The 20,281-nt window shown below is 35.0% G+C and overlaps 1 protein-coding gene across 1 annotated transcript in view; it reads right to left on the bottom strand.

Annotated features, from left to right (window-relative positions):
• LOC123663113 (alpha-catulin) overlaps positions 1-20,281 on the bottom strand; it is a 101,694-nt gene that overhangs the window by 77,002 nt on the left and 4,411 nt on the right. Inside the window, exon 2 of the mRNA XM_045597859.1 lies at positions 14,531-14,711. Coding sequence (XP_045453815.1) covers positions 14,531-14,711 — 181 coding nt within the window. The remainder of the gene's footprint in view (positions 1-14,530; positions 14,712-20,281) is intronic.

The raw sequence follows: 20,281 nt of genomic DNA, 5'->3' as shown, positions 1-20,281 counted from the left end.
TCGCTTTGATGCTTGATTTGTAAATAAGTAAAATATGTAGTGTTATAGCCTTAAGCACGTTTATTTCAGAGAACCACGACATGTTGGTTGTATTGTTGGAAACAGGCACGTCCTGGTTTGAAACTGAACGCAGAGCTAAAACATTTCTCACGAGAACAAGTAAACAGAATGCCTGTTATAATACTTATATGTGACCTTGTTTTAACTACATGCACTTAGTGATTCACTAGCTAGCCAGCTTAGCAGCTAGCGCTTTTAATTAAACAAATACTTCAAGTGTAATAACACTACATTATGATTATATCTTCGGAGGGGACTTGTCACTGCCGAGCGTCATCATCGCAATGCTCGGCGACGACGAGTCCTGGAAAGCGATGGTCTCCTTCTGCGAGACAGTAATGTCCTAGAAGGAGAATGACAAGCAGATGAGAGAGGGGGCCGCCGACGAGGCCTCCGTCCGCAGGCGACGAACGGGGGTGCGTAGGAGACGCTACTTAATGTGCTTCCAGTAACATCCCTGTACCCGTGTCGGGCCGGGATGGGAACCCGGTCCTGCTAGACACGGCGTCGTCGGGATTGTTTAGAGGTGAGCCGGACAGTCCCCATGCAGGAGAAGTCTGGTCTTTTCGCCGAGGCCAGCCTGTCGCTGGAGAGATCCTGTTGCCTGCAGATCCGGGACCCTCCGGGGCTCCCGCAGGGGTTTTGATCGGTATTGCACCCCCAAGTGCTGAATCCGACATACGGTCTAGGAATGCCCAGGCATCCTGGATATCACCCGTAAATGGGTTCCCCTGCGATAACAAAAAAAAAAGCTTTTCCTTGCAAGATATCGTTCATCGTGTTATGTAATGCTACAGTACAAAAACTCAGTAAACTTTAATAGTAATGTATATATTGTATGAGCCAGGATAGTTAATATTTGAGTTTTAAATAATGTGGTATTTTTTAAAAATCTCAATGCTGCTACAAATGATAGTCATAACCATCTATATCTACATTTATCTATATTTGCAAAGATTTAAGAGTAGTTACTAAACTATCGAGATAAATTAGTTTAAAGCGTACAAGAACTACCAACTAAAACTAACTGATTACATTAGAGTCCACACTACACAGACAGAACTCGCTTCGGATAAACGAATTTATCAATGTCTAGACTGATTTATAATGTTTTTTTAAAAGAGTTATGTTGTTTGAAAAGTATTAATTACTTTAAAAATACTCGGTACATAAAAACAAAGAAAATATTTTAGAGAAGTAATAATTAAACTATACGTTTTTTAAATGCGATTTATACTCAAAGCTGCGTTTATACTAAAGTATTATTTATTTATTTATATATGATTTGTTAAGTTATATAAAATGGGTACTTGAAAGTCGTAGAAACGTGATAGACTTTTGTTTTGTACATAAACTATTTTCATTTATTTATCAGGATATTTATCTTTTTTCATTTCTAGTAAGATTAAATATTAATGTTTTTCGACGGCCGAGCAATAAATTACGTACTTGGCATGGTAACGGGGCATACTTGACTTTTATCCATAAGATTGATTTCGTGAAGAGCACTTTTATGCTATCTTTTTTCTAAGATTTCTCACAATAAATGATTGTTTTATTATTCTGAAACGTCTAAGCCAAAATAAAAGAACTTTCATAATGAAAGATTTTTCGTGAGAAATCTGATTCATAGTTTTGAAAATTTGTTGATACTTGTTGTTTAATAGCTTAACTCTAGTTAAGTATGTGTTTTAAAATTGTTTTTAATGAAAAATTGACTAAGCAGGTTCGACTAGACGCGGCGACAAGTCGCCCAGTTCGCGAACTTTTAAGAGGAAAGACTACCTGAGAGACTTTTGAAAAATAGGTATTTGAATAAAATTCCTCCGCGCCCTAAGCCAAGAAAGAGATAACTGCTGCTCAGACCGTTTGAGGTTGATAGCTATTGACCAAAATACCATTTAGTAGTCGACTATTTACTCCCCAAGACATGCCAATTTTTAATTTTTTACATAAACAAAAAAAAACCTGCAGCTGAATAAAGCTTCGACTACGAAGCTGAAATATCAGGACAACGATTTTAAAGGCGTACAATTCAATTGAACGGCAGTGTTCCTTAAATAAACGAACCAGTGAGATGTGAGATGCTTTTACGTGACTCGTGTGGTTACGAAAACAGTAAAAGTCAAACTGCTGTAAGTTACTGCTTTGGAGGTGTTTTGACGGAAGTTTGAATTTACACCTCGACCGGGTTTAGAGCTACGTTGAATATTACACAAGATTTAGATTACACGTACCGTCCTGTTGACTATATCTTGTAATAAAAAGTATTTTATCATATTTATATATTTTCCTATAATTAATAATACGTATAATTTGTTTACTTGGTAATTATATATAACTTTGGAATACTGTTAAAACCTTGTATTGGTGTGCGAAAGTGTAAATAAATAAATAAATACCTTAAAATTTATTACATTATATAAATTCGTAAACTATTACGAGTAATGATGCAATGAAGTAGTTGTGGTAATCTTGAGCGAAAAACTGTCAACACTGTTGCAAACAAATTACACGGAAACTTTTTACACAGTTGTAAATAATTGTTAAAATTTATTTTTAAGTTTCTTATATAAAAGTTTATAATTATTATACCTATATTTTATTACATTTTACGTTGAACTATTTATATTCAAAAGGATAAAAAAAGTTGATAGAAAATTCATCATAACTGACAATAAGTAAATGCTAATTATATTGTAGTGGTAAAATATTGTATTACTAGGTAGAAAAATGGTTGATTAATATTTTCACAATAACGTGCTGTTGACAAGTGCATTATTCTAATAATATTGGACGTATATTGTTTTCTAATGTTTACGCGAATTTTAGTCATTAAATTGAACACATGGTCAATGGCAACCATGGTTACGGGAGGACTGAGGTGTTAGACGTCCTAACGTTACAAAGTTATTCGAAACTATCTACATCAAAATTTTAATTAGTCCTTTTTAAAATAAATATAAAAAACATGGTAAATATCCCGTTTTAAATAATTTAAGTAATGCTTTTGTAAAGGTACGACCCTGCGCTTCATTTCTTTTCGTAGCGGAATGAAGTCCACGCAGTGTTTTTTGATTTTAAATAAGGTAGCAGCCTCCTGGACTCAAAGATCAAGGGGTAATAGGCCCGAGAGGGCCAGGGTAGATGTCAGAGTTACAGTTCTGTACGCTTTGTATAGCTTTATAGCGAAACCTCTCTGAAGCGAGCCCAACTATTTTGATAATATCGTGGTTTGGAATATTGTTTTAATTTAATTAAGTTTAAAAACACTGTCTCTGGGTGAGTCACAATATTCATAAATTAAAATTAATTTATAACTTCTTTTACCATGGATTAATTATGCTATATTATTTTGTTCGCTCATAAAGATAACGCTTTTTATAAAATCACCTATACCATGAATTTCCTCTAATTAAATTTAAGTAACGAGTTCATAGAAGTACAGACACATATATTTAATAATCCACTAGCAGTTGTCCGCGGCTTCGCTAGTGTAGAAATTGATAATATTTACAAAGAGGGGTTAAAGTAGTGTATAATCATTATATTACAACAATGTAGGATCTGTTTGTATTCAACATTTATGATTCAATTTTCGTGTGCTAGATCTAGCAGACTGCTAGCAGTGCATCATTTGATCGATATTCACGGAAGTTGTTTTACTGGATATCTGATAGGTGGCGTTGCGACAAAGTATACAATGTCTCATAAATAAGCGTCATCAAAAATCACTCAAAAAGTAATTCTTATATTTGATAGATGGCGTCGTGACAAAGTATTGAATATGACCACAGGCACGTACCGGCAACGTCATGTGAATACGCGTAATGACGCCTTAATGAAAAGATTACTCAAAAAGTACTCATTATATCTTTATCATATTTAAATGGGAGCACATGATAAGTATTAGCTTTTAATATATATAGTAAATATCAAAATCGGTGCACCAAGTAAAAAGTTATAAGTTTTAATAAAACGTAGAGAACGAACAGTCCAACGTGACGAATAAACAGTCAAGTAAATACGTATTATTAGATATAACCCAAAAAATACTTGTCGAATCTCGATCATATTTAAATGATACCATACAACAAGCACCAGATTTTGGTTAAAATAAAATCATTGAAACCGGTACACTCTGTAAAAAGTTATGCGGTATAATACAACGTAAGTCGACGAAAAAATAGTCAAGTAAATATACGCACTTTTAGATATCACTCAAAAATTGCTCGTTAGATTACAATTAAATTTAAATAAGACCACAATTAGATACACACCACCTTCCGATTAAAACAAAAATCATCGAAATGGGTCCACCCAGTAAAAGTTTTGAGGTAATGTACATTAAAAAAATACATTCCAATTGAGAACCTCCTACTTATTTGGAAGTCGGTAAATAATAATTATAATATGAAAAAGCAGTCAAAAAACAATAGTTCACGCAAAAATAAAATGAAAATTTATACAAAATGTCTGTGATTTTGATGAAAGTTATTTCCCCCCAATTTTAAAAGTACTACAATAGAATATTTATTTATGTTTTTGTGATCAAAAGAGGAAAGGAAAAGGGAAAGTTTTAAGTTTCTAACTCCAAAACGCCACTGACGACCTTCCATACAAATTTCATCCTCTATTTCACCATTTAAGGCTAGAATTTCTACAAAACCTGACACATTTGTTTACTTAATTTTTATCAGTAGCCCAAACTAAGAAAATTATGCTTCCAGCTACAAAAATGATGAACATGGAACTGGAAAACCATTTAAATATTTAACCTCTATTTCACCCCTCTATAGGTATAGTAGTATGATATTTATCCAATTTAAATCAGCAGTTAAAAATTAAATTTCATGCCTCTAATTTAAAAAATGACGAACTTGTCATACAAATTATCAACCCTTATTTCATCCCTAGGTATAATTTTTCAAAATCTGTTCTTAGTGGACATCTATTGACCATAAACTTGTGATCTTTGTAGGACAAAAAATTAAGGCTTTTGCGTACAAACTTGCTTGAGCCCTTTGAGCACCTTAATACGATCCTGTCAGAAAATCCGTTACTTTTACTAACTATAAACTACCTCTGAGTAAAATTAAAAGCTTAGTAAAGTTTGTAGCATAAAAAATAAGAACTTCTATCAAATAAAAATTAATGTTTTTTTAGAACAATGAATAAATAACGTTATTAAAGAAAAACAACTTATATTTATTTCTAATATCATAATAAGTATCCATTTGCATATTTTTTAGCGTGAGAAAGGAAATCTTTTTGGAAAATTGCGATACCTATTCGTATTACACAATTTGAGAAGCGATGGAAATATTTCCGAGATGGAATTCCATTCGATTCATTCGATCATCGATGCTTTTAATACTATATTCGCAGTATTATACCGCTATGTACATATATACACATGTATCTACATATTATACCTCTACGTGTGTATGTTATTACAAGTGTTTTTCGCAATCTACATATTTACGTACACATATATTTTTAGAGTACAATATGAAGGTAGTTTTTATATTTAATTTAAAGAAGGATGAAAAGAACTTACAGATTGATTTCAAAAACAATTGTGTATGCTTGCGAACGAAAAAACCGACTTCAATTACATAGACAAATAATACAACGTAGGTAGACAAAAAATAGTTAAGTTAATATGCATTAGAGATAATTCAAAAAGTACTCGCTAGATCAAATTTAAATAGGACCACAAAACAAGCACCAGCTTTTGATAAAAAAAAAGAATAATCAAAATCGGTATACCTGATAAAAAGTTATGAGATATCACTCATAAAAAATAAAGTTGAATTTTGAACCTACTCCTTTTTGAAGTTGTTAAATAAAATTTCAACCTGAGACACGTACAAATGTTAAGGTTCGGATGTTTTACTATATTTATAAAAGAAAGCTCAATTAAATGATTTAATACGATTGTTTTTCAAAACAAAGTAGCTAGCAAATAGGGGTGTGGAATCAAACTGAGCCATTAGCCTACATCCTATGTTAGCGGCAGGCAAGAAGGTCGACATTGACACCTGTAATTTATTAGATTTGCTTGAAAGACGGATAATCTCTTTACTTATGCCTGACTAAACACACCTAGCCTACTTTGTTTGACGTAACGAAAGGTAACTTTAGAGATTTCTTTATTTTTATTGAAACATTTTTTTAAACATCGAAAGCTTTTCAAAAGGGTATTTTAAATATGTAATTACAATATATATGTAAAGTCTAAGTTTATAAACGTTTTGCCTGTTTTAAGTAAACTCAAGTTAATACATTTTTGTAATTCCACGTGTATTTTGACAAAAGTAGTCAAAATGTATAAAAATGATAAACTTTTTTTTGTGTACAACAGTTTTGGCAATTGGTCCATCTTATGATAAGCGATTACCCTTATAGACGCCTGCAATACCAGAAGCATCGCAAGCGCGCTGTCGAACCTAATCTCAATCCCCCCAGTTGTTCTGGTAACTTTACTCACCACAGGTACAACACAGTTTGAAAGCAGCATTATTTAGCTGTGATCTTCTGTAAGGTCGAGGTAGCTCCCCTGTCAGCAGGATTTTACTTGCTGTACCTTACCTCAGTTATGCAACCTCGTTTATAAGTCTTATTATACATATATTTCTTAACACTTAATTTTTCTGCCTATTCCATAATTTTGACTCAAGAAAACGAATTCATCATTTACTAAATGTTCTTTCAATAACCATTCCTCAAAAAACGATAAACCGTGTTTAATAAAAATATTTTATTAAATAATGAGAATTATATGAACTTTACTCGCTTGCAAAAGATATAATTGAATATAAATATAAATAACGACTGCATGCATGCATTCAGCCTGTAACATTCAACGGGTGGGCATAGACCTCTTTCTCCATGTAGGAGAAGTATTTGAGCTTAACCCACCACGCTGCTCCACGGTGGGTTGGCGGATATGTTTCCTACTCTGAGTATCGATCGCTATCAGGTATTTATGATAACAACTGGGACCGACGGCTTTACGCGATCTCCGTGGCACGGTGAGGAGACCCAACAGAATAGACATCTAAACCGGAAAGAAATATTTCTACAAATATCCACCCCGAGCGGGAATTAAATCCGCAAACCGTCGGTGTTTTAATTAATTATTAATATTATTCATTGGGGGTAACATTTTTAGTATACAATATGAACGTGAACAGTTACAGAGATTTACAAAAAAGATGACGTTGCTCCCTGAGCGTACCATGTTACGTCATTACTTTTATAGAGAAATAACGGAAAATTAAACTTTTGCTAACGACGTTTTTTCAGACGATTTAAAAATATATTTTCTGGCGTAGTCTTTTAAGAGGCGATTTTAGAAGTTTACATTGTACAGAGCAATAGGTAACATTAAGCCAGGGTAAAACCTCTAAAATATTGATATGGTCTAGTACAAAATAAAATCGGTAATACTTTTTTTGTATTATTTCTGTATATCTTTCAAAATTTTGACTAGGATCGATAATTATTTTTAACTAATTGTCTCGAGATCATCTCGACTCATAATTTTATGAGTTACAGCTGTTTTATATTGCCTGTTAATGACTACAAGATTACGATCCAATTTCTAACTTATCGCAGAAACACTTATAGGAAATGTCTTAGATTGAATAAATATTTGATTGATCAATTGGTTTTGCCTGTAACACCCCACTGCTGGGCATAGGTATATTTTTCTATATTTAAATATAATTAACGTAAAATGTATTTACGTTTCAGCCTGTAATATCCCACTACTGGGCATAGGCCTCTTTCCCCATGTAGGAGAAGGATCAGAGCTTTATCCACCACGCTGCTCAAATGCGGGTTGGCGGATATATTCCCTACTATGAGTAACGATTGCTATCAAGTGTGCATGATAACAATCAGGACCGATGGCTTAACGTGCTCTCCGAGGCACGGTGGGGAGACCCACAAGGACTGTATAACACCCAGGCCACGGCAAACACTTGTATCGCCAATACAAATGTTTGTCATGTGCGGGGATCGAACCCGCAACCGCCAGCGCAACAGGTACGATCCATAGCTGTAACAGTTGCCCCAACGCGGCGTCCTATACTATACTAATACTATGTATTTATATACATAGTATTCTTATTAGCCATTTGTATATATATATATATATATATATATATACATAGTGTTACAATTCCATAGTTTTATTAAAAAAAGATTCTAATCTTAATATTGGACGAGTTTAATTTAAATCTAGATCTAGGTTACTAATTAACTTATAAATTAAAATAACTAGGTCTTTTCGTGGTTTCAGTATGTTTCATTAGTTGACGTTTTATAGGTCTAAAAATGCCATTATTTTTCGTTTTTAATACACATTCTCAAAAAGGAATATATTTTTTCGAATAGAACAGTTTTGTTGTAGCGCTACATATATCTGTAGGCTCTGTATTATGAGTCTAACGGATTCAGACAAGCAATCTGGCCTTCACATTATTAATAGATTTCATTTTGTTATCAATATAAAAATCAAGTTAGTAAAACTTTGAAAATCCGTTTGTGATTTATAATTTAAAGTAAATTTATAATTTATAATTTAAAGTTTAGTATTTATTTTTTACTTTTCGTATACTTCTGTTCAAGGATAAACTTAGTGTATTCATGCCGGTCTGTGTGCCTCCAATTAAAGTGTACGGTGACGAATTACAGTGGGTAACCAGTATTAGGAATCTCGGGTACATTTTAACGGATAATCTGTCCGATGACGCGAATCTGGAACGGGAGCGTAGGGTACTGGCGGTCCGAGGGAATATGATAGCCTGTTGATTTGGTCGACGCTCTATTCCAGTAAAAAATACTTAAGGCATATTGTCAATCTTTTTATGCGAGCAGCCTATGGGTGGGTCATACCCCACGGGCCGCCAGAGTCCTGAGAGTTCATTGTAACAACATATTTGGATGCTGCTGCGGTTGCCTCCATTTAGCTTGGCATCGCTTATGTTTGCTAAAGCTCATAGGGATTGCTATCAAGCTATATTTCGAGAAAAAAAGTAGCCTGTTTATTAAGAAGATTGAGAGACAGCAGCAATGGCGGCCTCAAGATTATTGCTTCACGCACAGACTGACCGATCCAACACTATGATTGCTTATTGCTAATTGTTGTGCTTAGACATTATCACATAACATGTGTAGCTTTATACTCCATAATTATTTACGTCCTACGAGTAGGATTTTACAAACACAACAGGATTCGCGTTCAGTTTATGTTAATAAGAGAACGTGTCCATACTACATAATTCAAAATCCTCTCACATTGTCGAAATCCTCTAAAAATATCTTACGCTTTATCGAGCTATAGTCAAATATGGCGCGTAGGATTTGGAGCTTAGCTCATAGATGGCAACACTGACGCACATATGCCGGAACGTCAGCTGATTAAAAACTGACAGGTTACAGTGTAGTGAAGTTGCCAAGCAAGTCAACGAAATTTCGTACCTGTAGCATAAATAAAATTAAATCACGTCTGAGGAAAATCGTGTTGCTACCGCGCCCGTGATAATGTGCCCGAGTGGATTGATGCTGGAAACATGTTCGTTGACGATGATTGAGATGAAAAACGAATGTGAATAAAAGAAAGGAAAACTTCTGTTTTTGTATATTTAAGTTCCTGCTACAATATATTTTTACAGACGATTTTTCTTCTTCATAGTATTTTTTTCATTTGTAATAGATGTGTGCACGCATTCTGGGCCTCACGCTGTCAGTGAAGTATTAATAAACATAAACGAAGGTAGACGAAAAAATATTCGAGTAAATTATACGTATGTATAAACGCTTTATTAGTGATAATTCAAAAAGTACTCGTCAGATCGAGCTCTATGGGACCACATGACGAGTACCTGCTTTCGATTTAAAAAAAAATCAAAATCGGTTTATCAGTATAAAAAGTCGTTATTATTATAATACAACGTACGTAGATGTCTGAATATATACGTGTATAAATATGTCTTATATATCATTTATCTTTCTTTTTATTTCAAAAAAATAAAACAAAGATGTATTGTTATATATTTAATATATTTATAACAGTAAAAAGTTGTCAGTCTCGGTCCATCCTAGTAATTCTAGACAGTTTTAGAACTGCTGGTCTGAAGTTAAATTATTGTAAAAAAAACGCACGCCGATGGTAAAACAAATATTTTATGTACTACAAATGCCATGGGCAACTAAGAGTTTTAAATGAAGTTTATGTTTGTTAAAAATCTGAGTAGACTGCTCGGGCAGTTAGAGGCTCACGAGAGGGAGCAGCCGCGGTATACAAATATAGCAGTTTTCTTCAAGTGCCTCAAGGGCGTCTTTTTAAATCTCTCCATTTCCCTTTTTCACCTTACTAAACCGGGTCAGGTGGATTTATTATAATCGCGAGGAAGGTTTTAGAGTTTAATTTGTATCTTTCTAAATATTGAGTTAAAAATAATGATAATTTTAGTACTAGGTATATATTTATAAGAATTATAGTTAAAATGATTTAACGTATAAATCAGATGATATATGAAGCATCTAAGAGTCTTTTCGCAGGAAAACTTGCTTTTTGTAGTGTGGTTGTGTATTATAAATGTAAGTTGGTTTGATAAAATTATCCATTTTCGGAAATAATCTAAAAAATAAAATATCTTTATAAATAAATAAAAATGGAGTGTCTGTTGGTAATATTAAAATAACCGCTTTTTACTAAATGCATATGGATATGTACATATACCGAAATAATATTTTTTACAATTTTTATCTGTCTGTCGGTCTGTCTGTTTGTTCCGACTAATCTCTGAAACGGCTGGACCGATTTTGATGGGACTTTCCCTGGCAGATAGCTTGTGTAAAGGAGTAACTAAGGCTACTTTTATTTTAGAAATTTATTTATTTTATAACTTTGCAAACTGAACAATAACTTTCTGTTAAATTCTACACGGACGAAGTCGCGGGCAGATCTAGTCAAAAATAATTTGATAGAGGTTTAATATGAGGATAGTAAATGAAAGTTCTAAAATTGTTTTTCCTACTGTGATGAAAATTCATGAAAACTATTTCATGGCTTTAAGCCATTAGGGCAGTATAAAGCGAATGGACAATTTTTATAGGTACGCAATTTATATTTATAATAAAATTGAGTCATGTCAGATTCTGTGCACAAAATATATTTGAAAAAATGTTTGGCGGATATTATTATATAATTGACACTGATGCCAAAAATGTTATTTCGTCATGTTCCTCCACCCATTTGCTTGTCAGTCTGTAATTTTGCCGCGTCTCATGTCGCTAAACTACTGAATGAAACTTTGAATAACTTGCGTTAATACTCTGACAGTAGACACTTCTTATCTCAAAATTTATTACAGGTTTTAGGCAACAGTATTAAAATCAAAATCTTGCACAGCACAGCTTGTACTTTCGTATTTGCCGTCGTCGATATGTGGTTTCAGTTGATATTATTATTATATATTTGCAGATTTGTTATGTTTATTTTGAGATATGTTGTTAAATACTCTATTATTTGACAATCATTTTAAATATTTACTCAACTTTACTCAAAAGGGTTTTCATTTGTCAGAGAGAAGCTTTTGTAATGTGTTATCATCATTGATACCAATAATTTCAAACTACGATATACATTGACGCCGCGTTGGCGCAACGGTCACAGCCATGGATTTTCCCTGTTGCGTTGGAGGTTGCGGGTTCGATCCCCGCACATGACAAACATTTGTATTGGCCATACAGATGTTTGCCGTAGTCTGGGTGTTTGTGCAGTCCTTGTGGGTCTCCCCACCGTGCCTCGGAGAGCACGTTTAGCCGTCGGTCCCGGTTGTTATCATGTACACCTGATAGCGATCGTTACTCGTAGTAGGGAATATATCCGCCAACCCGCATTGGAGCAGCGTGGTCGATTAAGCTCTGATCCTTCTCCTACATGGGGAAAGAGGCATATGCCCACTAGTGGGATATTACAGGCTGAAGCGTACGATATAATATTTAACTCAAATTAGACCTGAATTCAATGACTATTTCACATTAAGAGGTGATATTTAGTTATGTTTGTATATCTTGCAACTACTGCGCCAGGGTTAGAGTGTCAGCATTTTAAAGTCTCATACGGACTATAAGCTCCGCTTAGTAATTAAAAATGTAACCTACCTTTACCTAATTGCATGGTTCCGCTCGTATCAACTTAGCCTACTTACGGAACGATTGAATAAAATTGCTTACTTTTAGATTCTGATGTTAATTACAGAATATTATAAGGACAAGTTTTAGTTAAAGAAAGTTTTTTATAGAAGACGCCAAGAGGATGGCTGAATGTTGACAATAGACTCTACTCTACAGTAATCTATTATATATTTCAACGCAAATGCGATAGTCACATAAAGGGCATGAAGTAGTTAAAAATATTTAGATAACAATGAAATTCAGAATTTGTTCATATGTAAGTTCTGATTTAATTTCGTCATCACTTCGCACCTTGTGGTTCTTTAGAACTGTACTAAAAGAGATGGGGACTTTTGCACCAAAATGTAACAAGTAGAGATATGGTTTAAAAAAAATTGGTCATACTTTTTTATTTTAAAATAAAAAATATCTGCACAATTCTAAATCTGGAAGCGGAGAAAAATTAAAAAGATAGTTTTCGTCAATTGTTTGGGTATCGATTCAACTATAATCGATTACAGAATTCAAAAAGAAAATGTTTGATAATTAACTAACTAGTTAATTAACTCTAAGTATTTAGATGTAGAATTGAAATTGTAAACAATAAACTGCCTTTAAATAAAGTTACATTAATATCTAATAAACCAAAATGATTATCGATTTCGTATTGATTTAAAATAAGTCATATTTTTAATGTCAGCTTTGACAGTTGACTGACATTGATATTAGCCGTTTATTTTCCTCACCGGCCACCGCGCTATCCCTCCCGTGTCCCGTCACTCGTTTCGTGTTTACTGTCTTCCGATGCGTTCTGAGTCCATTTTGATATTTATTTATGGTTTCAAGTGATTGATATTTGTAATCAGTTTTCGAATATTCTTCACTAAATATAATAAACATTAGTGGCTAGTCTCTAGATTACCAGGGGGTAGCCTGCTAATCCCTCCCCCACCCCCCAAAACCCCATAAATCGACGGCCCGTAATCTAGAGATTTACCCGGGTTTTTTTTATAGACATTGTGACATAACCTCACTCTTCTACTTCGCTCACTTTTCCACTCTTTCACTTTTATAACTCCGCTCTCAAATAGCCAAAATATATAGAATAATCACCGAGAGATAAATAAGCCTAAATACATTCATTGATACCATTTTCATTTCCTTACATTTTAGCTCAAGAATGTATAGAATCGTTTCCATCTCCTTTGTACACTATATATATATATATATATATATATATATATATATATATATATATACATATATATATAGTGTACTATATATATATAGTGTACACTATATATATATATATATATGTATATATATACATATATATATATATATAGTGTGTATAGTGTGTAGTGTGTAGTGTGTAAAGGAGATGGAAACGATTAACTATATTATAAAATACGAACGATAACGATTTAACTATATATATATATATCATAATATATTAATGTGATAAATGTTACCGCAAATTTTCGGAAAAATATAAGGTCGATTCATAACTGTGTCGTCGGTTGGGTATCAGTTCCATTGGTAAAAATCAATAACACCTACGTATGCACTTCAATTTCTTTTTATATGTTAAATTATTTAAGGCTGTAGTAACAATAAATATTCATGATTTTTTCAACAATCACTTTGATAACCTTTGGCCTATAGATCAAGTACATTTATAGTTTAGTAATACAACATAGTTATTTCTTTTATACTAGTGGTCCCCAAGTGTACAAAATTCGACCAGTAAATATTCAGTAAAGACTAACAATATTAATATACAATCTATTCTCAATTTGATCGCTGATTTTAACAATAAACAAAAGAGTGCGTTCAAGTTATGCGTGCGTGTGTGTGTGTGCGTGCGTGCGTGCGTGCGTGCGTGCGTGCGTGCGTGCGTGTGTGTGTGTGTGTGTGTGTCTAATAGATGGTAGTATGTGTAATTTTTTTTTATTGATTTAATGTGTTTTTATGCATCACTTTAAAAATATAATAGCATTCTACACTTCTTCTCTCTATAAAATATAAGTGTGCGAAATTTCATACTCCTCCGTCCTCGCAATTTTCGTAAAAAGGGGTACAAAGTTTTTGCTTCACGTATTAATAGCTAGATAGAATAGATAGATTAAATGTGTTCTTTTGCAAACTTTTATATAAGGACTATATAAGCTAAATATATGCAATTTGTAAAATCGATGCTTGCATATTTGACTGTTAATAACGTAAATCGATTAAATAATTATGTTTTGTTATATTATGTAGTCTAGTTTATTACCTGCTGCTCGAGCTTCTTTGCACGCGAGCACCATGCTGTGACGTACGTCCGGGTTATCGTCCGCGATGGTCTCTCCAACGGCCACGAACCGCTCAACGGCGCAGCACACAGCGGCGCCTACGCGCTGCACCGCTGCGCCGCCCGCCGCGGCCTCTCCCCGAGTCGCCACCAGGCTGCTAATCTAACAAAAAAAGGGAATTATTATATTATTATTTCATTATATGAACATCAGACATACTTTAGAATTTAGAATTTCAGTTTGACGCGTACAATATTTTACTCTATAGATAGACATAGACACGAACAATTTTTTAAAGGAAGAATAATATCACAATTGCATTAATAAATTATATAACCCTCCCCCCTTAACTTAGTAGAATGAAAAATATTCCAGATTCTCAGACCTACCCGATATGCACACAAAATTTCATAATATTTTATTAACCCTCATAACCCTGCCCCCCCCCCCCTCCTCATATAACTTAAGGATATGAAAAATAGAAGTTGTTCAATTCTCAGACCTACCCGATATGCACGCAAAATTTCATGAGAATCGGTCAAGCCGTTTCGGAGGAGTTTAACCACAAACACCGCGACACGAGGATTTTATATATTTATATATTAGATAGTAGGGGTCTTCGGAGCCCCGCAGACCAAAACCAGACGATGCGCTCCGGGTATCGCTCTGGTCATCAGAGTGTACCTGTAAGCGTAGGTGTGTTGGCACGGAGGTGCGGAGGTGTGTGTGGCGCTGAGACGGTGCGGTGACGTGGGGGTCGGTTCTTCCTTCCCTCACGCGGAGGACGGGGTGGGTGGGTTCGCTCATCCGCCGCCTAAGGCGTGCGAAAGCGCGCACTCGCGCCGAGGCCGCGGCCAGCCGATGCGGGGGCCGTGGCCACCCTGGCCTTTGTCGACTCCGGTAGGCACTGTCCGCCCCAGGCTAGGTCTGGGGCGACGGGGCGGCACGACGAGGTGGCATCTTTGGGGCGCGGTGCCATAGGGCCCGGGGGGGGGGGGGGGTTACCGACCGCCAGCGGGCGATGAGTCGGGGGATTCGTCGTCCGCATTGCACAGTTCCGAGTCGGGGAAGGCGCGCTTCGTGTTCCGCCTTCGCGCGCCTTAGCGCGCCTTCCGAGGTGCTTTGCACCGCGGTGGGCCCGCAAGGGCAAGCGCCGGTGGGGTTTGCGGAAGCATGCTACAGCGTCTCCGCGAACCCACCACATAGGCACCTAGGCGGACACACGTGGCGGTTTTTATTCAGTAGGAGTCTGAATCCCCTCCTAGTAGTGATAGTTTTTTTTTAAGATTATGGTCCTATAATATATTTCTGAAACAGTCCTAATAATAAATTCCATATTTAAAGCTTTTAAATACGACAATTGACGACGATTGAATTTTTGACAATTTCACGTTTTAACCACCTAAAGTTATTTATTATTTAAATTATTATAATTGAAAAAAAAAATTAAATTTAAAATGTTATATTTATTATGTTAAATTTTAAAAGTTTTAAATAATTTATGATTTTAGTATTATATTAATATGAATGTACTAGCTAATATACACATTTTCGTAAATAAAAAAATAACAAAATTCTAAACAAGGTTTTACCCGTTATTGTATCGCTTAACATAACCTGCTTTTGTGCATATTTTTAGTAGAATTGATTAAATAGTTTTCATGATTTGTTAGTGAATAAGTCAGTGACCTTTCGCTTTCATGTGTAAAGTAATACTATTGCATGAAGAACTTTTTGTAGTGTATTATTAAGATTTAGTAAGGTATTTCATTTTTATTTTACGATGTCGAACGAAAGGTTTAATTGTAGGATTAATTGTGGTGTTTATACCGTATGCAAATCGAAATCCATAAAAATATCTCGAGAATTTTATTTGTCACGCAACAATTCCCATATTTTTATTCAAATTATTTTTGATTATTTCTGTTTATTTTTGTTTCACATTAGAAACTCATTTTTACATTTTTATTGCAATTGTAATGAACAGGGAAATACATCCTGATAGAAATCATTCCGTAAACCTCCTTAAATAGGGAATCCAATCCCGCAAACGCGGGATCCCGCTAATGCGGGATCCCGCACCTTTTTTGCGGGATCAAAAATGCGGGATTACTCATGCGGGATCCCGCACGTTCGCGGGATTGAAAAAAAGTAAGATAAATAGGCTCAGACGATGATCGGAACTATTATCGGATGGAACGGAACGTAATCAATGTCAGTTCCAGTACTCTATGACTGGGGATTCCCCTACGGCGCACGGGGATTTACCTTTGCGCGCGGTCAAGTGTCAAAGAATGTTATTGCGTAATTTGCGTCTTACTTGTGATGTGAAAAGGTTACGTAACGTACGACAGGACTATTATTTTTTATTATCAAGTTATCAAAGTGCCAAGAGCACGTTACGAGTGAAAAAATACAATTTATTATTAAAAATGAGTGTCAATTTAGTTTATAAAGAGTATAAAAGCTCGAGTGAAGTATGGAAACATTTTTTAAGAGCGGAAAATGGATCAACCGCTAAATGTAAGTTATGTCCTGCTATTATAAAAATCTCTGCTCGCTCTACTAAAGGCCTTCACACCCACTTGCGAACAAAGCATAACATGAATTTGAACTTGGTTGATAGCGTCAGCGTCAGCAGTAGCGTTGAAAATCCAGCACCGGGAATGGAAACGAGCAGCGCAAGCTAAATTGGCTCGTTTAGTTCAACTACTTCACGTTTAGACGAATGTCCTTCAACTTCGGCAGTGTCAGTCCCACCGAAAAGAAAGAAATTAACAGATTATTTCCCACTCGAAAAAAAAGTTTCTATGGAAGAAAGAGTGTGCAGAATGGTAGCAAAAGATGGAATCCCATTCTCAAAATTCATCACGTCAATTGATTTGCGCGAATTATTTGAATCGGAAGGCCACAAATTGCCTTCTTCTGCCAGCACGATACAAACTATGGTGATAGCCTACGGAGCATCCATTCGAAAGAAAACTATCGGCGAACTTGAAACACTGAAAAAATTGCAAAAGCGTTTCACACTAACTTTTGATGAGTGGACATCTTTAAGAAATCGCCGCTATTTGAATTTAAATCTTCACTTATTTACCGGTGGAGCTGCGACTGCGAACATTTGGAACCTGGGGCTAGTAAGAATTGAAGGACGTTTTCCTGCAGAAGCCTGTGTAACTGCGCTTGAAAAAAAACTCCAGGATTTTAAAATTGACCTAAATCTAGATGTGATCGCAGCGACAACCGATGGTGCAGCCGTCATGAAGAAAGTTGGCAGATTATTATCAGCGCACCACCAATTATGCTTCGCACATGGATTGCAACTCGCTGTACTTGAAGTTCTGTACAATAAGAGACAAGAACAACAAGAAGAAGAAATGCAAGCTGAAGTACTCGGAAACAGACCAGATAATGAGAGTGATAATGAAAGTGAAGATGATAACGACGAGCAAGGTAATTTTTCGGTAGAGGAAGAAATCCAAGCAGAAGAGTTGCTACCACAATACAGAGAACTTATTCAAAAAGTGAGAAAAATTGTCAAGGTTTTTAGTTCAAAATCTCCTGTAAAAAATGATCTGCTGCAACAATACATCAAAGCAGAATTTGGCAAAGAATTGCAGCTTATTTTAGATTGCCGAACGCGCTGGAGCAGTCTCGCATCAATGTTGTCGAGGTTCAACGAAGTCAAACATTGCATATCTAAAGCACTTATTGACCTTAAACTGACATCATCTTCATTTTCATTCACAGACGAAGAATATATGACTTTGACTCATATTGAACAAGCTTTAGAGCCAGTGAAGCTCGCTGTAAACGTCTTATGCCGCGAGGATGCAACATTAATTACCGCAGAAACCACATTGCGTTTCATGATTAATAAACTGAATCTACAAAACAGCAGGTTAAGCCAGGAACTTGTTGTGTCACTGTCTCGCCGGATAAAAGAACGCCGCACATCAATAACTGCTGTGTTGCTTTACTTGGAAAATCCAAAAAAATATCTAGAAAAAGATTCAAGGTCTGCAAGTGTAGAGGACAATCCATTCTTTTATCCAAGTAAAGCTACGCTAAGAACTGAAATGAAGTGTTTAATTGAGAGACTGATGTCAGACGTGCAACCTGAAACTGAAAACCAGCAAGATGATGACAGTGAAGAAGACATGCCTTTATCGAATCTGCCTTCACATACACTAGAAGAAGAATTAGAGCGCAGTCTCCGTACTGAATGGGTGGCAGAGTCTAGAGCTGCTGTGCGTGTACCCACTCGAGATAATTCAACTGATTTGATATTGAAACGTGAGATGACACTTTTTGAATGTGGAGGGAATAAGGGGAAGTATTTGGAAGCTGTTTATACTTATGTAAAGTCAATTCCGCCTACAAGTGTGGAAGCCGAGCGTGCTTTTTCCGCCGCTGGCTATTTATGCAACAAGATAAGATCAAATCTAAAAGATGAAACGTTAGATACTTTATCATTTCTTCGAAAGTATTTTCAAAAAAAATAAGCTGATTTTAAATGCCTCTAAAACCAATGAATATGTTCTATTTCAAATAAAAATCTAAATATGAAACGTGAAATATTGTGAATATTGTATTGTCTTAAACATCATTATATTTAATTTATAATATAAGTGATAACTTTGCTTCATGTTGATAAGAATAATTAAAAATATTTGTGTGTATTTTCTTTCTTTAAATTACATGAAACAAAAATAATAATCCCACCAAAAACATTTTCATGTAAAATGTTGCCAAGACGAGATCATATGGCTCGCACTGTCAAAAAGTTATCAGATCTCATGTAGAGCCAAGCTTCTAACTCTACACGCCCTAACTCTGCAAACCCTAACTTTACAAACTCTACACCTTAGTCAAAATATGTGGCTTGGCCGTTTCGCTACCGTCGCGTGGGCGTAAGGTGAAAAATTTATTCACTGTTTATTACTTTTCTGTTATACAATAGTTCTATTAAAGAAAAAATAAAAAGAAGAAGAATAATTGATATACATATAATAAAAAATAAAAAGAAAATATACATATATATAAATGAGACAGGAAAGTCGTCATCTACAACATCGGCAGCCGGTAGTAACGAAACGGCCAAGCCACATATTTTGACTAAGGTGTAGAGTTTGTAAAGTTAGGGTTTGCAGAGTTAGGGCGTGTAGAGTTAGAAGCTTGGCTCTACATGAGATCTGATAACTTTTTGACAGTGCGAGCCATATGATCTCGTCTTGGCAACATTTTACATGAAAATGTTTTTGGTGGGATTTCACTTCTTTTTGTAAGTTGCTTATGACAATATTATAGCTGCATTTTAGCTCCGACACATTTTATACCATAAATATCACCCAATCTTCACAATATTCGGTTTAAGCACGCTGTTTTTGATTTTATGTTGAACTGATATGCAAACAGTGACCTCCGCCAAAACTTAAATAGCAAAATTACAAAATGTAAATTTTCGACATAAACTAATAACCGATTTTTATTTTTTATATATTTTATTATTATTATTAATAACAAGGAGTCCCTATATCAATTTTCAGACCTCTAACATCAAAATTTGCGGAAGTCTCATACAAACTTCCATCTCCTAGTTTAAGGGGTTGGGGGGTAAAAGTTCCAAGTTTTAGAATTTTATTGTTGTTTGTGTACTAACACTAGCTTACATACCAAATTTCAGCTTTCTGAGTCTTCAGGAAGTACTCTATGAATTTTGATGATCATCA

The sequence above is a fragment of the Melitaea cinxia genome, chromosome 1 (genome assembly GCF_905220565.1).
Source record: "Melitaea cinxia chromosome 1, ilMelCinx1.1, whole genome shotgun sequence".
NCBI classification, from domain to species: domain Eukaryota; kingdom Metazoa; phylum Arthropoda; class Insecta; order Lepidoptera; family Nymphalidae; genus Melitaea; species Melitaea cinxia.
The sequence above is the reverse complement of the archived record's forward strand: the minus strand, read 5'-3'. Positions and strand labels throughout refer to the sequence as shown.